Below are 19541 nucleotides of genomic sequence, written 5' to 3' on the forward strand. Positions count from 1 at the left end.
CTTGGTCTCTGGGACCCAACGTTAGCACTTTTGCTGGGCCACCTCTAATCTTGCGTTTTCCTGGTGAATGATTTTTACTGGTTACCACTTCCCACCCCATTGTTAGCTTACTGTATTTAGTTTGTTGCTCTTGTGTTGTTGTTTTTGTTTTTTTCCGTTTCTAGAGGCTTGTGTTTCTTTCTGCGAGTGAGGTAATACTTCAGAAAGTATGCTTTATCATGGATATAATTGTGTGTGTTTTGTAAATAATTAATTTATTTTAATTGGAGGATAATTACTGTACAATATGGTGATGGCCTCTGCCGTACATCAGCGTGAATCATCCGTAGGCACACGTGTAACCCCTCCCTCCTGAACCCTCCTCCCCCTCCCTCCTCACCCCATCCCTCCAGGTTGTCTCAGAGCACGGCTTTGGGTTCCCTGTGTCATACATCAAACTCTCACTGGCTGTCTATTTTACACATGGAAATGTGTATGTTTCAGTGCTATTCTCTCAAATCATCCCATCCTCTCCTCCTCCGACTGTGTCCAAAAGTCTGTTCTTTATGTCTGCGTCTCCTTTTCTGCCCTGCACATAGGATTGTTGGTACTGCCTTTCAGATTTCATATGTATACATTAATATATGATATTTGTCTTTCCCTGTCTAACTTACTCCATTCTGTACAATAGGCTCTAGGTTCATCCTGTAGTTGTGTTTTAATGGAAAAGCCCTTCAGAGTGTGTTGTTCCTATATCGCCATAAGGGAAAATCCTAAAGAAAGCGTTTTAAAAATTGGTGCTTCCCAATGAATGAGCTGCACACTGAGCTGATTAACTCCCTGTCACTTTAAGTGTGTAAGCAAGGGCTGGATAATTCTTTTTGTCAGTGGCTGAGAGATTCAACCAAATGATTATTCCAACTCAAAGATATTATAATCCTGGGGTCTCAGTTTTTGGAATATAATACCTAGATCACTTTTAAAATAAATGAAGACTTCTCAGTTATGGTATTCATAGTTTATCATCTAGAATCATTTCCAAATATTTTGTTTGATGTTGTTCAGAAGCAAGAGAAATTACTTACTGTACTTAGGGACTTACAGTTGGTGTCCTTTAACATTTTGGTCAATTTGAGAAAAGTGGTTTTATTCATGAATTTAATTTATAAAAGTCCCACTCTATTCAAGATACTTTCAGATGTTGTAAATGAATAAATATGTAAGATATAGTTTTTATCATCATAGAGTTTCTAAATTAGAAGAAGAAATAGAAGAAGTCGTTATTTTGTACTACATCTCAGACATTATGTTCCAAATAACTATGACTCTGGTTAAAATTCTCCATAGTTCATTCACTCGGCATTCAGAATTCATTCATGAGATGGCAAGAATTCACAGCCTAGGTCTTTCTCTAGCTTGTTCTTCGTGCATAGCTTTTATGAGTGTCTGTTCACTGTTTCTTTCCTTAAAATTACTTTTCTCTCTCACATACTTTCTGGCTCCTGTTCCTTTCTGCCTGGTGTCTTATCTTCCTTTTTCTCATGCAGAGAGCGGTATGTACAAATGCTTGACCAAATTGCCCGGCAGATGATCGACTTCTACAAAGACATGGTAACTCAGCGAATGATGGACCAGCGCATTTTAGAAGAACTGTACAATTTTAAGAATGTGATTGAGGAACTGACCAGGTAAAAACTGTGCTTATCAAAGCTTTGTCTCTAAAGAGAGTAAAAGATACTCAGGGAAAGTAGAGATTAAAGGGCTCTCTTACTCTGATTTCATGTTTTGCAAGAGAACAGAAAGGCCTAGATAGAGATGCAGAGACATGGGTTACAGAGGTTAACACAGAACTAGGGCTCTGTGTATATGTGATAGGGAAAAGACTCTTGTTCTTCCTTCCAAAATAGAGGTGCTTATCTTAATCTGGTTTACAGAGCAGTGCCATGATTATGGATGTTAAGGTTCAAATCCTGAAGAGAATAAGCAGTATGTGTAACAGCTATCACATTTTGTGATCGGCTAGATGTTAGTGGCAGGAATGAAGACAACAGAATAGACATGCCAGAGGGTAGGATAGAGCAGCCTTAAGGCCTTGGCTGCCAGCATCTGCCCTCACTCCATTCTAGAGAGCTCTCCACATCTTTCTGCTTCTTCTAGCCAGTCTGACTCCATTGCTAAACCTGGTTAGAGTTCACTTGAATGAATACTAGATTTCTTGCCTTGGTTTATAGGGCAGAAAAACTGGGAAGAGATATATGCATGATAACTGAGAAGATTCCTGAGTATAAATCTGATTTCCTAGGCAGAAACTTTTTCAAAATCTTCAGTTATGGCCATAAAATTGGCTTGCTCTATTTCAGGGAACTGTGTCTGGTTCGGTCACATGATATAAAATTAACAAAGGAAGCAGAGAAGGCCCACAGAGATTTGGCACAAGCTCTTTTAGACGCTGAAAAGAATGCCAGGTGAGTTACCAAATGTTAGCCATTATGTCATATTTGCTTCACACCTTCTTTCAAGAAATAAAATTTTTTAGAAGAATTTGAAGTTTTTTAAAATTACAGCAGTTCCAGAAGGAGTTAATATACATAAAGCTCATTGTATATATTAACTCTTCCACACACTGTTGTAATACACATCTTGTGTCTCCTTGTATGAAAGTTTTCCAGGGGTGTAAAACCTACAAGTGGAATTACTGAGTCATGGCATATTCTAACCTTGTCTTGCTAGATGTTACCAAATACTCCCCAAAGTAGTTATACCAGTGTATCCTCTAATCAGTGTATGGGATTTCCCTTTTGCTCATATCTTTTATAGTCTTATAAATATGAAAATGTATCTGGTTTTTGTTTGCATTTTCCAAGTTAGTAGTTAGTAATGTGAGTCTAGTTCTCTTTTAGATGTTAGTGACTCTACTGCGGTCCTAATGTTATTATTCTACTTCAGGGACTTAGCCGACTTTTTCTGTAAAGGGCCAGATGGTGAGATATGGTTTCTAATACAACTCTGCCTTTGTCAGTGTGTGCCATTGTAGTGCAAAAGCAGCCAAGGACAATACCAGAACATCAGTCTTCTGAAAAAATTTTATTTACTGACACTGAAATCTGAATTTATAACATTTCCATTTACTACAGAATATTATTCTCCTATTGTTTTTTAACCACTAAAAACTATTAAAAAGTAAATCAAATACATAAAAAATTTTAAAGTAAAGTTCTTAACTCGTAGGGTATACTAAAACAAGCGATGGGCCAGGTTTGACCCGCAGGCTGTAGTTTTCTAACTTCTATTTCATTTTCACATTCTATTTCATTTTCTGTTAGAGTTCTGATTACTAGGAAGCTCTTGGGTATGTATCAAAGATACATCTCATTGCATTTTAATTTCATATTTAGTTGATTTAAGATATTATTATATTATTATAGAAGTAGTACATGTGCCTTTTAAGAAAATTAATAAATACAATCAAAAATAAATTTTAAAAAAATCACAGTTTCACTCCCTATAGATTACTACTGTAAATACCTTAGTGTATATTCTTATGGGTATTTTTTCTGTGTATATGTGCATACGTGCATTATTTAAACCAAAGTTGTATTGTACATACTGTTAGCCTGTTTTTTCAGTCAATAATCCATACCTGTTTCAGCAAATTTTTACCTCATATATTACCCAATTCTTTTTTTTTTTTTTTAACTTTATTTATTTGGCTGCACTGTGTGGCATGTGGGATCTTAGTTCCCTAAGCAGGGGTTGAACCTGGGACTCCTGCATTTAAAGCATGAAATCTTAACCCCTGGACCACCAGAAAAGTCCCCACCCAATTCTTATTAGAATGTTCTTAATTATTCCCCAAATGAATTTTACATTGGGTTGTCCAAACCAGTACCCAATCTAGTACCACACATTGTATCTTATTCTGTGTGCCTTTTAATCCAGCATTATCTTTTGCTTTTTTTTTAACATGTTAAAGAGTGACCATATTTTCTAAATGTCAAGAAAAACACAAATTTATATAAAATATAAATTCAAAAATAACTTTCTGACTTGTATTCTGTTTTGTCGCTTGCTAGAATGAAGGGTACCTTGATCATTTTTTGTCCACTGAATGTACTACTGTTTTCTGTAGCAAAGTCATCCTTGTTATCGTAGTAAATAACTACCTTATACTCTGTCTTTTATCCTCTGATCTCTGATATTACCTCTCCATCCTCTTTCTGAGCTGATGACCTTGCTTTCTAAAATACAGAAGCAAACTGAAGAGAGAGCTCAGTTCTCTCATCTCCCGACCCCCCTACATCTGTGCTCATACATTTGCTCTTTCCTTCTCTCACTGTGGATAAACCGTCTCCTTTCTAAGGTCAGTCTCTCCATTTGTGTCCTATTACATCCGCTCTTAAGTACTCTTGATATTTTCAGCAAATATTCCCTCTTTCTCCTGTATCATTTTTTTTTTTTTTTTGGTCTCCTGTATCATTAATATTTCCCTCTACTTGATCAGTCACACCAGTATACAAATATGCTGTAATTGCACTTATCTTAAAAACAATAATAACAAAAGAGAACCCCCCCTTCCCCAGACCCCAAAACCATACACAAAAACTTCCAAGTCTCTGAGGACGACAAATCCCCTTCTAGCTGTGGCTCCATTTCTCTGTTCCCCTTACAACAGACTTCCTCAAAAGGTTGTCATACTCCTTTTCTCTACTCTGTCCTCCTGTTATCACTTGAACCCACTCCAGTCAGGCTTTCAACCGCACCATCCCACCAAATTGCACTTGTCAGAGTCACCATTGACTTCCATATTATTATATCCAAAGGCCCATTCTCAGTTCTCATTTAGCTTGACTTACCAGCAGCATTTGTCATAACTGACCAGTTGCTTTTACTTAAAACAATGTCTTTTAGTATATTATGCTGTCCTGGTTTTCCTACTGCTTTACTCTTGGCTCCTTATTGATATCCCTTACAGGTTCCTTTCATCTCGCCAATTTCTATTTATTTATTTGAAGTATAGTTGATTTACAGTGTTGTGTTAGTTTCTGGTGCAGAGCAAAGTGATTCAGTTGTGTGTGTGTGTGTGTGTGTGTGTGTGTGTGTGTGTATCAGTTCAGTTCAGTTCAGTTCAGTCGCTCAGCCATGTCCAGCTCTTTGCGACCTCATGAACTGCAGCACGCCAGGCCTCCCTGTCCATCACCAACTCCCAGAGCCTACCGAAACTCATGTCCAGTGAGTCAGTGATGCCATCCAACAATCTCATCCTCTGTCATCCCCTTCTCCTCCTGCCCTCAATCTTTCCCAGCATCAGGGTCTTTTCAAATGAGTCAGTTCTTAGCATCAGGTGGCCAAAGTATTGGAGTTTCAGCTTTAACATCAGTCCTTCTGATGAACACCCAGGACTGATCTCCTTTCGGATGGACTGGTTGCATCTCCTTGCAGTCCAAGGGACTCTCAAGAATCTTCTCCAACACCACAGTTCAAAAGCATCAATTCTTCGGCGTTCAGCTTTCTTTATAGTCCAACTGTCACATCCATACATGACTATTGGAAAAACCATAGCTTTGACTAGATGGACCTTTGCTGGCAAAGTAATGTCTCTGCTTTTCAATATGCTGTCTAGGTTGGTCATAACTTTCCTTCCAAGGAGTAAGCGTCTTTAATTTCATGGCTGCAGTCACCATCTGCAGTGATTTGGAGCCCCCAAAAATAAAGTCAGCCACTGTTTCCTCATCTGTTTGCCATGAAGTGATGGGACTGGATGCCATGATCTTCGTTTTCTGAATGTTAAGCTTTAAGCCAACCTTTTCACTCTCCTCTTTCACTTTCATCAAGAGGCTCTTTAGTTCTTCACTTTCTGCCATAAGGGTGGTGTCATCTGTATATCTGAGGTTATTGATATTTCTCCCAGCAATCTTGATTCCAGCTTGTGCTTCTTCCAGTCCAGCATTTTTCATGATGTACTCTGCATATAAGTTAAATAAGCAGGGTGACAATATACAGCTTTGACGTACTCCTTTCCCTCTTTGGAACCAGTCTGTTGTTCCATGTCCAGTTCTAACTGTTGCTTCCTGACCTGCATACAGGTTTCTCAAGAGCAGGTCAGGTGGTCTGATATTCCCATCTCTTTCAGAATTTTCCACAGTTGATTGTGATCCACACAGTCAAAGGCTTTGGCACAGTCAGTAAAGCAGAAATAGATGTTTTTTTTGGAACTCTCTTGCTTTTTCAATGATGTAGCGGATGTTAGCAATTTGATCCCTGGTCCCTCTGCCTTTTCTAAAACCAGCTTGAACATCTGGAAGTTAACGGTTCATGTATTGCTGAAGCCTGGCTTGGAGAATTTTGAGCATCACTTTACTAGCATGTGAGATAAGGGCAATTGTGTGGCAGTTTGAGCATTCTTTGCCATTTTCTTTCTTTGGGATTGGAATGGAAACTGACCTTTTCCAGTCTTGTGGCCACTGCTGAGTTTTCTGAATTTGCTGACATATTGAGTGCAGCACTTTGACAACATCATCTTTTAGGATTTGAAATAGCTCAACTGGGATTCTATTGCCTCCACTAGCTTTGTGTGTATATATGTATATATATATAAGCTGGAGATAGAATATATATATAAATATACTTTTTCATATCCCTTTCCATTATGGTTTATTATAGGATATTGGACATAGTTCCCTATATAATACAGTAGGATCCTGTTTATCTGTTTTATATATAGGAGTTTGTATCTGCTAATCCCAAAGTCCCAATTTGTCTTTCTCCATTCCCTTTTCCCTTTGGTTAACCATAAGTTTGTTTTCTCTGCCTGCATCTCACCAGTTTCTAAGTGTTGGCATGCTCATTCTTGGATCTTTCTTCTTTCTATACTCATTTCCTAGGTGAATCTATTCAGTTTTGTGGCTTTAAGTGCCATCATCTATATAGTCTCAATTCACAAATTTCTATCTCCAGCTTCAACCATGTCCACGAATTTGTACCTCTAGCTTCAGTCTTCTCTTTGAATCCCAGACATGTATTCAACAGCCTTAACGTTTTTACTTAGATGCTTAACATTTCCAAACTGAATTCCTGTTCTTCCCCTCAAATCCGCTCTTCCCACATGCTCTTCCCCTTTCAGTTAATGGCAACTCCCTCCTTCTAGTTTCTCCAGCAAAAAGTCCTGGCATTAGCCTTGATCCCTTTTTTCTCTCAAATCTCGCATGTCTCCATTAGCAAATTCTGTCAGCTCTCCTTTCATTATATATACAGAATCGTCACCACTTTAACTACTACCATCTTCATCTCTTGCCTGGGGTATTACAATAAACTTCTAAATGGCCTTTTTACTTCCGCCTTTACACTTTGTGAGTCTGTTCTCCACACACCAGCCAGTGTGATCTCTTAACACTTGACTCAAATGATGTCATTTCTCTGTTCAAAATTTTTAAAAAATCACAGGACTTGTCCCAGCAGAATCCCTCTGACTTCTGCTTTATTTTAAGTCTGCTTGTCTTTGTGCTGTTCTTTAAACACACTAGGGTGGCCTGCTTCAGGTCCTGGAGTCCTTCTCCCCCAGGCAGCTGTATGGTTTCCTCCCTCCTTCGTTTGGACTTTTGCTCAAATGTCTTATCAATATGGTCTTTCCTGACCCCTCTATTTAAAATTGTAATATACTTCATATTCTTAATCCCCTTTATCTGACTTATTTTTATCCACAGCACTATCACTGCTTAATATAGTATGTTTTACTTTAGTTTATTCATTAGCTCTTCTAAATAAACTTTAAAAGGGCAAAGTTTATTTTTAGTTTTTGTTTAGTTTTGAATATTACTTGGGATATAGCAGGCACTGAACAGATATTTGTTGAATGAATTAAAAAAATAAACTAGACCTTCTTTTGTGCTAATGTCCATTATAAGAACAAAACATCTTCAAAAATCAAAGAGAAGGGGAAGAAAAGAGAGGAAAAAGGTCTCACTTCCTTTAAACATTGGTGGTTCTGAAGTAGGATGGTTCCTGTTTTGCATGTGATTAGAAATTACAGGTAATATTTTTATAATGATTATTTTGTTGAAAATTTGGAAAATACAGACACACATAAATAAGAAAATAAAGAGCATTCACAATTCTTTTAGAGTTAACTACTCTTACTGTTTCAGTATGTTTTTCTTTTTTCTATATATTTTTTTAAAAATCATATAAAACTGAATATAGTCCATTATCATTTGGGTTTTCTTGTTTTATGTTTTACACAAAAATTTTTCCTATGTAGTGCACTATTAAGAACATGATCTTTAATTAGCAACAGAGTATTTTCATCAGAGAGCTACATTATGTATTTTATTTGGCCAGTCCCTTGTTTTTGGACATTAAGGTTATTTCTGCATTTTTTCTTTGGCTGTTATAAACAAGGGTCATTAATTTTAGTGAATAGCTAGTGCATTAATTTTAGTGTGTAGCTGTTAAGGTTATAGCTTGTTGAATTTTTACATGTATATTCATCTGCATGACATCTACGGTGATTAATTTTTTTGCAGTTTGAACAAGTCGAAGTCTCCAAATAGAAGGAGGCTTTAGGAGCTGATGTTGGTGGTTAATGGCTTTCAATGAAATCAGAAGAATTTTATGTCACTAGCTTTTTATTGTTTCAGAAAAGTTAATGTCCTTGTTGTTGTTTAGTCGCTAAGTCATGTGCAACTCTTTTGAGGCCCCATGAACTGTAACCTGCCAAGCTTCTCTGTCCATGGAATTTTCCGAGCAAGAATACTAGAGTGGGTTGCCATTTTCTTCTCCAGGGGATCTTCCCCATCTAGGGATAGAATCTGCGTCTCCTACATTGGCAGGCAGATTCTTCACCACCTAGCCACCAGGGAAGCCCTAATATTCTTTAGGAGGAAGTGTTTCAAAAGGTTTGTAAAAAGCTGCCAATCACTTTATAACTTCTGTGTTTGTATTTAATCTTGGAAGGGCTTTTAATTCAGTTAGAAGGAAAAGATATATTTTGGTAAACATGAAGAAAAAAGATTTAAGATAAAGGTACTTAATTAAACTTAAGCTTTTGATTGGTAGAGAATTTCTTTAAATCTTATGCTTATTATATATAATTTTAAAATATAGCTCACAATTATTGGGCTTTGTGCCTATCTTAGTAAAGAATTCTAAATTCAATGAGAAAAAAAAAGCTAAAAACAGTTATATTACTACTACATGTATTTAGAATTTTTTATTATATGTCTTGTTATACCACTAGAATACCATGGTGTGAAAATTCTAGAGAATAAAGAAGAATATGATGAAAAGTGTTTAGAGCAGGGAACAGTATATTAAACTTTTTCCTTAAGACCTCTGTAAGATTTATACATGAAATGTGAATATTTTTTCTTCTATTTTCCTGTATGTTAATGTTACTAATATATCCAGCAGTTATGCCATAATTACCTTATGATGAGTTTTAAAGGAACAGATTGCCTGCTTTAGAACAAAGTTATTTTTTTGAGATATGTATTTATGTATCTGTTTTTTAATTTTTCTTTTAGAATTGTAGAAGAATATCATGACTTATATACATTACAAAGAGAAAGGATGGAGAGTGATATTAAACAGTTAATGGCAGAAAGAGATATCTGGAGCTCAGCTACATATGAATTATCCGTAAAGGTTGTTTCATCTGAAATCAGCTTCTTTTTTGGCTAGATAAAGTTTCATTTTATAATTTTCAATAATCTAGACAAAAATTTTGTTTTATTTTAAAATTTTTGTTGAAGTATGCTTGGTTTACAATGTTGTATTTAATTTCTGCCGTACAGCACAGTGACTCAGTTATACATATATCGACATTCTTTTTTCATCTTCTTGTCTGTTATGGTTTATCACAGGATATTGAATAGAGCTCCCTATGCTATACAGTATAGGACATTATTGTTTATCTGGCCTATATATAATAGTTTACATTTGCTAATTCCAAACTCCCAATCCTTCCCAGCCTGACTCTTTCTCCCTTGGCAACCACAAATCTTTTCTCTATACCTCTGAGTCTATTATTGTTTTGTAGATGTTTGTTTGTGTTTAATTCCACATGTAAGTGATATCATGTTACTTGTCTTTGCTTCTGACTTCACTTAGCACTATAATCTCTGAAAGGGAAAGTGAAAGTCCCTCAGTTGTAACTCTCCAGGCCAGAATACTGGAGTGGGTAGCTATTCCCTTCTCCAGGGGATCTTCCCAACCCAGAGATCGAACCCAGGTCTCCTGCATTGCAGGCTGATTCTTTACCAGTTGAGCCACCAGGGAAACCCAAGAATACTGGAGTGTGTAGCCTATCTCTTTGCCAGTGGATCTTCCCAACCCAGGAATCAAACTGGGGTCTCATGCATTGCAGGTGGATTCTTTACCAGCTGAGCTACCAGGGAAGCCCTTGATAATCTCTAGGTCCATCCATGTTGCTGCAAATGGCATTATTTCATTCTTTTTAATGATTAAGTAATATTTCATTATGTATATTATATATATGTATGTATATATGTATATATATATACATACCACATCTTCATAAAAATTTTTGTTAATTTTTATTTATTTTTAAAAAATTAGTTTGTATTGGAATATAGTTAATTTGCAATGTTGTGTTAGTTCTCCTGTATAGCAAAGTGAATCAGTTATATGTATATTTATAGCCACTCTTTTTAAAATCCTATTCCAGTATAGGTCATTACAAGTTATCTGTCTTACATATATTAGTGTGTATATGTCAGTCTCAATGTCCCAATTTATCCCTTCCATCCCCTCTTTCCTCCTTGGTAACCATATTTGTTTTCTACATCCGTGACTCTATTTCTATTTGTAGATTGGTTCTTTTGTACAATTTTTTTTTTTTTAATTCCACATATGAACATCATATGATACTTGTCTTTGTTTGACTTGCTTCACTTGGTAGGACAATTTCTAGGTCCATTCATGTTGCTGCAAATGGCGTTTCATTCTTTTTAATGGCTGAGTAATATCTCAGTGTGTGTGTATGTGTGTTTGTGTGTGTATGTGTGTTTGTGTATGTGTGTGTTTGTGTGTGTATGTGTTTGTGTGTGTATGTGTTTGTATGTGTGTGTTTGTGTGTGTGTGTGTGTGTGTGTGTATGTACCACATCTTCTTTATCCATTCATCTATCATTGGACATTTAGGTTGTTTTCATGTAGACAAAATCTTTAGAAATGAAGATATATATTTAATTAATGAATAATGCAACTATTCTATTATAAGCCTTGAAAAGGAAAAGTATTTTTTTCTCTTGTTTCTTCTCTACTGGGTACCTGTCTATTGCCCAATTAAGGGCTCTTTTTTTCACCAGAACCTATGAGTATGAGCAGGTATTCTATTTCTGTTGTTTGTGAATGTGTTAAAACTTTCAACTTTAATTAGATATTAATAAATTAGGGAAAGTGGTTCTTTTTTTTTAATGATTTAACTGTATTACGATCACTGGATAAGTCACTTTGGTTCTATTATTTAATACTTTGGTACCCAAGATGACAACTGAATTGAAATATAGCAGCCTGTCGACAATGACAAGATGCTTTAGGAAAGTATTATGGCAACGTCCCACAATACAGTATTCAGTGTTTCCTGGTTGATTGCCTAATGTCACATCTGGAAATTACAATATTAACAGAAAATTATGACCCTAAACACATTGAAAATGTTGTCCTACTTTCCTCTGGAATAGTCAGATCTCATCTCTGACATGAAAGTTCTATTCTGATGCAGAACTTTAAAAGAGACATTGATATGTCCAGAGAAACAATTGTGACAGTAAATATATGATATAAGAAACAAACCTGTAAAAGAAATAGACTCACAGTTAGAATAAACTAGTGGTTACCAGTGAGGAGAGCAAAAGGGGGAGGGCTGAGGCAGGGGAAGGGAATTGAAGTATGAACTACTATAGATAGAAAAATAAGCCACAGTTCAGTTCAGTTGCTCAGTTATATCCGACTCTTTGCTACCCCATGAATCACAGCACGCCAGGCCTCCCTGTCCATCACCAGCTCCCGGAGTTCACTCAAACTCACGTCCATCGAGTCGGTGATGCCATCCAGCCATCTCATCCTCTGTCGTCCCCTTCTCCTCCTGCCCCCAATCCCTCCCAGCATCAGAGTCTTTTCCAATGAGTCAGCTCTTTGCATGAGGTGGCCAAAGTACTGGAGTTTCAGCTTCAGCATCATTCCTTCCAAAGAACACCCACTACTGATCTCCTTTAGAGTGGACTGGTTGGAACCACAAGGATATATCATATAGCACAAAGAATATTGTCAATATTTTATAATAACTACAAATAGAATATAACCTTTAAAAATGGTCAGTCACTATGTTGTACACCTGAAACATGTAATATACATCAGTTCAGTTCAGTTCAGTAGCTCAGTTGTGTCCGACTCTTTGTGACCCCATGGACTGCAGCATTCCAGGCTCCCTGTCCATCACCAACTCCCGGAGTTCACTCAAACTCGTGTCCATTGAGTCGGTGATGCCATCCAACCGTCTCATCCTCTGTCGCCCCCTTCTCCTCCGGCCTTCAGTCTTTCCCGGGATCAGGGTCTCAATTATACTTTAATTTAAAAGAAAAAAGAAACAAATCTGGGAACTAGTATGTTCAGTGGGAGAAAAAAAACAAGGGAGTTACCTCATCTAGAAGTATTTAAACAGTAGAGAACTTGACCACTGGTAAGAGATTCCTATAGAAGAATATCTTGAACTAGTGGGGTTTTGTATTAGATCATCATGCTTGCTCCTTGGAAGAATAGGTATGACAAACCTAGACAGTGTATTAAAAAGCAGAGACATCAGTTTGCCAACAAAGGTCCGGCAAGTCAAAGCAATGGTTTTTCCAGTAGTCATGTATGAATGTGAGAGTTGGACCATAAAGAAGGCTGAGGGCTGAAGAATTGATGCTTTCGAACTGTGGTGCTGGAGAAGACTCTTGGAGAGTCCCTTGGACTGCAAGGAGATCAAACCAGTCAATCCTAAAGGAAATCAACCCTGAATGTTCATTGAAGGACTGATGCTGAAACTGAAGCTCCAATACTTTGGCCACCTGATGTGAAAAACTGACTCATTTAAAAAGACCCTGATGCTGGGAAAAACTGAGGGCAAAAGGAAAGCAGGGGGTGACAGAGGATGAGATGGTTGGATGGCATCACTGACTCAATGGACATGAGTTTGAGCAAACTCAGAAAGATAGTGATGGACAGAGAAGCCTGGTGTGCTGCAGTTCATGGGGTTGCAGAGTCAGACACAACTTAAGTGACTGAACAAGAACAATAGGAAATAACAGCTATAATGTCAACTCCCTGAAAATAAGGACTATGTCTCTTGTTTACCATCATATACACAGTATCTTGAATAGTCAGTTATTCATTGAATGACTATAATTGATTTAGTATATCAGTGGTCCTCAAATGTGACCCCCTTGGAGGTCCATAAGACTCTTCATGAGGTCAAAAGGAGTTTCATTGTAACACTGTTGATATTTGCCTTTTCTCATTCTCATGTGAATGTATAGTGGATTTTTCTTGAAGCTACATGGTTTGGGATATTACAACAGATTGAATTCAAAAACAAATGAAAATACAGCCCTATTCTATTAAGGAAACGCTAAAGAGATTTGTAAAATGTGAAACTGTATATTCTTTTCAAGTTTTTGTTTTAGAAAACATAGTTATTTTTAAGAAAAAACTTAAAAATACAATGGGTTTATTAATGTTTATGTGAATTAACAAATGTATATTTTAAATAATTTCAGTTAATTTCCAAAGCAATAAAGAGCAGTATATATAATCCATGTAAATAAAAGCTCTTTGGTGTTCTCAGTAATTTTTAAAAGTGTAAAGGAGTTTTGAGATAAAATTGTTTGAGAGACTCTGCTGTATACCATGTTCAATTTGGTTCCAGTTCAGTAGTTTAAGAAAACATGGATTTGTGATTCAAATTAGTTCATGATTTAAAAAAGAAGTTGTCATCAAATTAATGATTCAATGAAAAATTGATGTGTGAAACTGGTTTGGGTTTAATAAATTACAATGGTTTGTTAATGTTTTAGGTTCCTAATTTTAGTACTTTCTAAAAATAGGTAATTGAAAGAAATAAAGTCCTGTTGGCTAAAAGACTTTACCTCAGTGAAAAAAGCTGGAATAATTATACTAAGCATTTCATCGTACTGCTATCATCTAAGGTAAAGCTCGATTCACTTGAGTCATGGAAAAAGAGACTTCACCTATTGAGGGTTGAAACTGCAAGAAGCCTTTGTTAGTTTATAGACTAAATTTTAAATATAGTTTATATTTGTGCTTTATTGGGGGCAGAATGAAAAACCTGAGGAAAAGTGAATAAAGGCTGCTCTTTTTATTTGTCTTCTGATTCGAGCAGTTTGAATAATTTATCTAAGTTAACACTGCAGATGTTACTTACAGAGTTATAGTGCTTAAACAAAAATGTTCATTGAAATAATCGGATTATTGATGTATTCTATACAATTTGATGGGCAAATTCAGTGAGCACATTTGGTTGCAAAGAAAGGAAGTGGCATTTAGTATGTTTCTAGAGTTAAATCATTTACACTAGTCATTTCATTTAATTCTTACAACAATCCTGTGAGATATATATTAGGGTCTTTATTTTTTGGAAAAGAAAAACTAATCTGAAATTAAATAATATCCCCCAAGCCAATAAATGACTAGGATTTACATTTGGTTCTGTTTAACTTTGAAATTCCTGTTCTTTCGAATGTACTGCCCAGCCTGCCAAGTCCTGTGAGGAAACTGGGCTTATATTGCAACGGAAAAAAAATCTTGATTCTAATTTCTTTTTTTTACTGTGGAAAAATTCACCACCAAAGGGACTATATAATAGTGTCACTGATATTTTGAAAGAGGAATATCTGTTCAATTTTTGATCCATTTTCTATGAATGTCTCTAGTATTAACAGTATTAATAATGGCCTGGTGCATGCTAGTAAGTATTTGTTACATGGATAAATGAGTAAGTGGTTCAATTCTGTGCATTTTATCTAGGACACTTCAGACCTTGCACTATTGCAGAAGTTGACACAGAAATGGGGAAATTTAGTGAATAAATTTCAACAGGAAGTGGAGCGAAATGAAGAGGCTACAAGGGAGAGATTGCAAAGTGTTAAGGATGGCCTTGTCAAATGGCAGCAGTTCTTCAGAAATAATACGTGGGTCTTCCAAGAATCTTGTTTTTCTGATTATAAGACATCATGTTTGATAACTCAGTCCAGATCTTTCTCTCGTTATATCTCATTTCTCTTTTACCTTGTAATTACTCTGACATTGATTTTGGTGAGGTAACCAGCTGGTCCTACAAGGGCACAATCCTTCTAGGAGCTTAAATGGTCTTACATCATATTGATCATACTGATCGCTGTACCAAACTGCTGCTGCTTCCACTGAAATCCAACTCTTTTTCTTTTCTTTACTCTCTTTTTAAAATCAACTTAATGTCTGTTGGCACACTTCATATGTGGATTCATCTGCAAATTCTGTAGCATAGTGCATGTGCAGAGAAGTAGAATCAATGACTGGCAGTTATTAGGAGGTTGGTTTTGATTGGATATCATACTTTGTAACAGAACTTTGATAATGGAAGAAGCTGCCTATAAAGTAGTTAAGTGGAGGCTGGTTGACTAAATCATAGCCAGGGTTAGTGGGAATCAAGGAAATGGCAACCCACTCCAGTATTCTGGCCTGGAGAATCCCGTGGACGGAGGAGCCTGGCGGGCTACAGTCCACGGGGTCACGAAGGGTTGGACACAACTGAGTGACTTCACTTTTTCACTTTTCATACTTTAAATGCAGGCTGGACTCAATGTTTTCTAAAGTTTTTTTTTTTTTTTTAACTTTAAGATGCTTTGTCTGTTGAGGAAACACATTTAGGTACTATTTCCATGTCAAACTGAGAAGAATAGTTTCAGTTTTTCATATCCTCTAAGAGGTGTTCCAGTTAGTAGATTGGGAAGTGGCAGCAGAAGCTGGTGTATATCCAGGCTGGTTGCTGCTGCCACTGGGCACCTTCTGCTTGTTGACTGTCAGCTGGGAGAGGAGCACAGGTGGCAATGGCTTTCTTCTCCTTTCTCCTCAGGAAGGACTTTATCAAGAGCTTTCTTCTTGTGAGGCCTCAAAAGATACTAAAGGAAACACTTTTTAATTTTTTAACCAGAAGTTGGGGCTCCTGACCTAAATGTTGAGTCTTAATTATGCTTTAGGTTTCCTTTCTCTTTATATATTGCTTTGGCCACTGTGTTCAGCAGGAATTATTCCTATGATAACCTAATTTTGGATGTTGAGGACCCAGAGGCTACCCTTTTAATACTGCCATGGCTTCTGACCCTGTAACTTGCTTCCTCAGGTCTGATTATGATCGGAATTTATATTGTATTTGTAAATTTTAAAATGAATGCCTGTGAGGGAGAGGCTGAACCTGGAAGGCATTTGGGAAAATCATTAGGGAGAAGTAGATTATTAATTGTTATATTATGTGTGGACTCATGATTTTCTTTGTTTATATCTTGCCCTGAGACCACACTCTCGCTCTTTTTCCTTCTTTCAGTGAAAAAGACATTTTATCCTCCCATAAACAAAAGACACTTGAATCAGTCGTTCCAGACTTCAAGCAGTGGCTAATGGTAAGACTTTCTAGTAAACAACTTGGTAATCAAAATGCTGTTTGCAAACTTGTTACTTCTTACCTACAACTGAATCATATCTCATCCTTTAAAAATGCCATACTAGGTTTTATGAATGACAAGGAAAACATTAAAACTACAGAGGCTTTAAAAAATACTCTTTAATATTCTGTTCTCAGTTCTGTTTTTTAGATTTTGGGGTCAAAGTTAGGTTGTCAGTAAAAAGATTAGGAAAAGATACTTGGGTGGCAATTAAGATAGTTCTGATTCTCTCATCTAATTGTCAGACATAAATAACATCTGTGCCTCTCATGTACCTGGCTTTTGTCTTAAGGACACATTGGACTTTAAAAATTAATAACATCTTTTTAAAACCTGTGGTAAAATATACATAACATAAACTTACCATTTATACATCATTTTTATGTACAGGTCAGTAGCCTTAAGTACATTCCTTTTATTGTGCAACCATCACCTCCATCCATGTCCAGAACTTTTTCATCTTCCTGAACTGAAATTCTTCCTATTAAACAGTAACTTCCCATTTCTTCCTCCCTCCAGCCCCTGGCAACCGCCATTCTGCTTTGTCTTTATAAATTGACTACTCTCGGCACTTCATATAAATGAAATAATGTAGAATTAATCCTTTTGTGACTGACTTATTCTCTTCAGCATAATTCCCACAAGGTTTATCCAGCATTGCAGCATTTATCAGAACTTGCTGTTTTCTTAAGGTTGAATAATATTCCATTGTATATATAGAGCACACTTTGTTTATTAATAACGTCTTTTTAAAGTAATGTTTTCAAACTTTGAAAATAGGCTTCATTTTGCTAGTCAAACTGCTATCCTGTTACAGTAGTCTGGTAAGGGAAAATACAATATTCAGTCCAGTTCAGTCGCTTAGTTGTGTCCAGCTCTTTGCGACCCCATGAATCACAGCACACCAGGCCTCCCTGTCCATCACCAACTCCTGGAGTCCACCCAAACCCATGTCCATTGAGTCGGTGATGCCATCCAACCATCTTATCCTCTGTCATCCCCTTCTCCTCCTGCCCTCAATCTTTCCCAGCATCAGGGTCTTTTCAAATGAGTCAGCTGTTTGCATCAGGTGGCCAAAGAATTCCTCCAAATGTTAACATCAAACTCATGACCTAATGAAATCTCATCCAATCCCAAGAAACCATTTTCTTTTCTTTTGGAATGATTTGAGCAGAATTGAAAATGTTTGTTGTCATACATACAATATAGTTAGTTTAGTGACTTATTTTTTTTTAATGTTCATCTCTTTGACATTGCATAGATAAAACTGAAAAAATCATGCTTCTTTTTTTTAGTAGGAATAGTAGTAATTTTCATTCATTAACTTGTCAGGCTGAAGGTGCTTTCCATATGTTATTATACTTTTTCTTCATGGTATCCACCTGATGCAGGTTCTGTAATCCCCCATCTTCCAGATGTGGAAATTGAAGATTAGAAATGTTAAGTAACTTGCCTTAGTTACCTATAAATGGTAAATGGCCGAGTCTGTCTCTTAATTGCTCTGCTACAATGCTTTCCAATACTGGTTGCGAATAAGTGTGGATGATTTGTTTACATTATCTGAGTCTTGAAATAATGGCAAACTTTATATATAAATTGTAACTTATTTTTTCCACAAATACTTAATTGATATGTCAGGTATATCACTTGTACTTTGGGTTAAACAAACGAAAACTTATACATTCTAGGAACTTTCCCAGTATAGTGGGGATCATATAAATAGAAATATTACATCCTTATCAAAGCAAATAGTGATTATACATGCTCAGCTCTCTGAGGCTTAATTGCCTCTCACTAATATTTTTACCTACATAGGACTGAATATAATTATTTCTTCCTGGTAAACTGTGGGTTATCTTGTAGAATATCAAAATTAATTTAAATTCATTTTAATTTTAAAAATAGACTGTATGTCATATGAGGAAATGATATGACGAATAAGATATATAACTCCAAAATATTTGGGAGTCACGTGAGTAGACTTTGATGAAATCATTAGTGAATAATGTACTAATTTCCTCGTCCCCTTTTCACTCTCCAGATGTTGATTGAAGACAGAGACAAATTTTCTGGGGATCTTCTAGTGTCAAAATATGATTCTCTCAAGATTATTAAACGGTTACAGGAAAACTGGACAGATATTGGGCTTGGGATATTTGGTCGCCATAAAAGTATGGAGGGAAATATACCACCAGAGCAGAAGCTCATGGAGGAAATTTTGAAAAATATAGCAAGACTCTACAAAGAATTTGAAATAAGAATAAATGGGGATAATGGTAAGGAAAAAAACCAATGGTAATGATAATTAGATGGCTTGACAGTATAAAGCATTTTAATACTAATTATTAGTTTCAATACAATTAATAATGAAATTCAAAATAATACATTTAGTTTTAAAAAGCAAAATAAAGCATTGAGTATCACTTTATTGAGATATAATTCATTACAATGCATCTATTTAAATATACCATTTGATGAGTTTAATGTGGCTCAGATGGTAAAGCATCTACCTGCAATGCAGGAGACCCACGTTTGCTCCCTGAATCGGAAAGATCCCCTGGAGAAGGAAATGGCAACCAACTCCAGTACTGGCCTGGAAAATCCAGTGGACAGAGGAGCCTGGTAGGCTACAGTCCATGGGGTTGCAAAGAGTTGGACAGGACTGAGCAACTGACTTCACTTTCACTTTCAGTGTATTCATAGACATGTGCAACGAGGTAGCAAGTCATTTATTAACAAGTCATTTTGAAAACTCCTAAAAGATTAAAGTTTACTGATGAAGGCAGTGAAAATATTTTCATCAAGGACAAGAAAAAGTTGTTTTTTGAAAAATTATTTCTCTTTATAT

General features: G+C 36.3%; 1 protein-coding gene across 1 annotated transcript in view; it reads left to right on the top strand.

The window, feature by feature from the left end:
- Positions 1–19541, top strand: part of AXDND1 (axonemal dynein light chain domain containing 1) — a 73107-nt gene that overhangs the window by 15098 nt on the left and 38468 nt on the right. The window contains exons 9-15 of the mRNA XM_052653580.1: positions 1527–1667; positions 2340–2444; positions 9498–9618; positions 14081–14182; positions 15021–15184; positions 16576–16651; positions 18735–18969. Of these exons, the coding sequence (XP_052509540.1) occupies positions 1527–1667; positions 2340–2444; positions 9498–9618; positions 14081–14182; positions 15021–15184; positions 16576–16651; positions 18735–18969 (944 nt within the window). The remainder of the gene's footprint in view (positions 1–1526; positions 1668–2339; positions 2445–9497; positions 9619–14080; positions 14183–15020; positions 15185–16575; positions 16652–18734; positions 18970–19541) is intronic.

The sequence above is a fragment of the Budorcas taxicolor genome, chromosome 16 (assembly GCF_023091745.1).
Source record: "Budorcas taxicolor isolate Tak-1 chromosome 16, Takin1.1, whole genome shotgun sequence".
Taxonomy (NCBI): Eukaryota; Metazoa; Chordata; class Mammalia; order Artiodactyla; family Bovidae; genus Budorcas; species Budorcas taxicolor.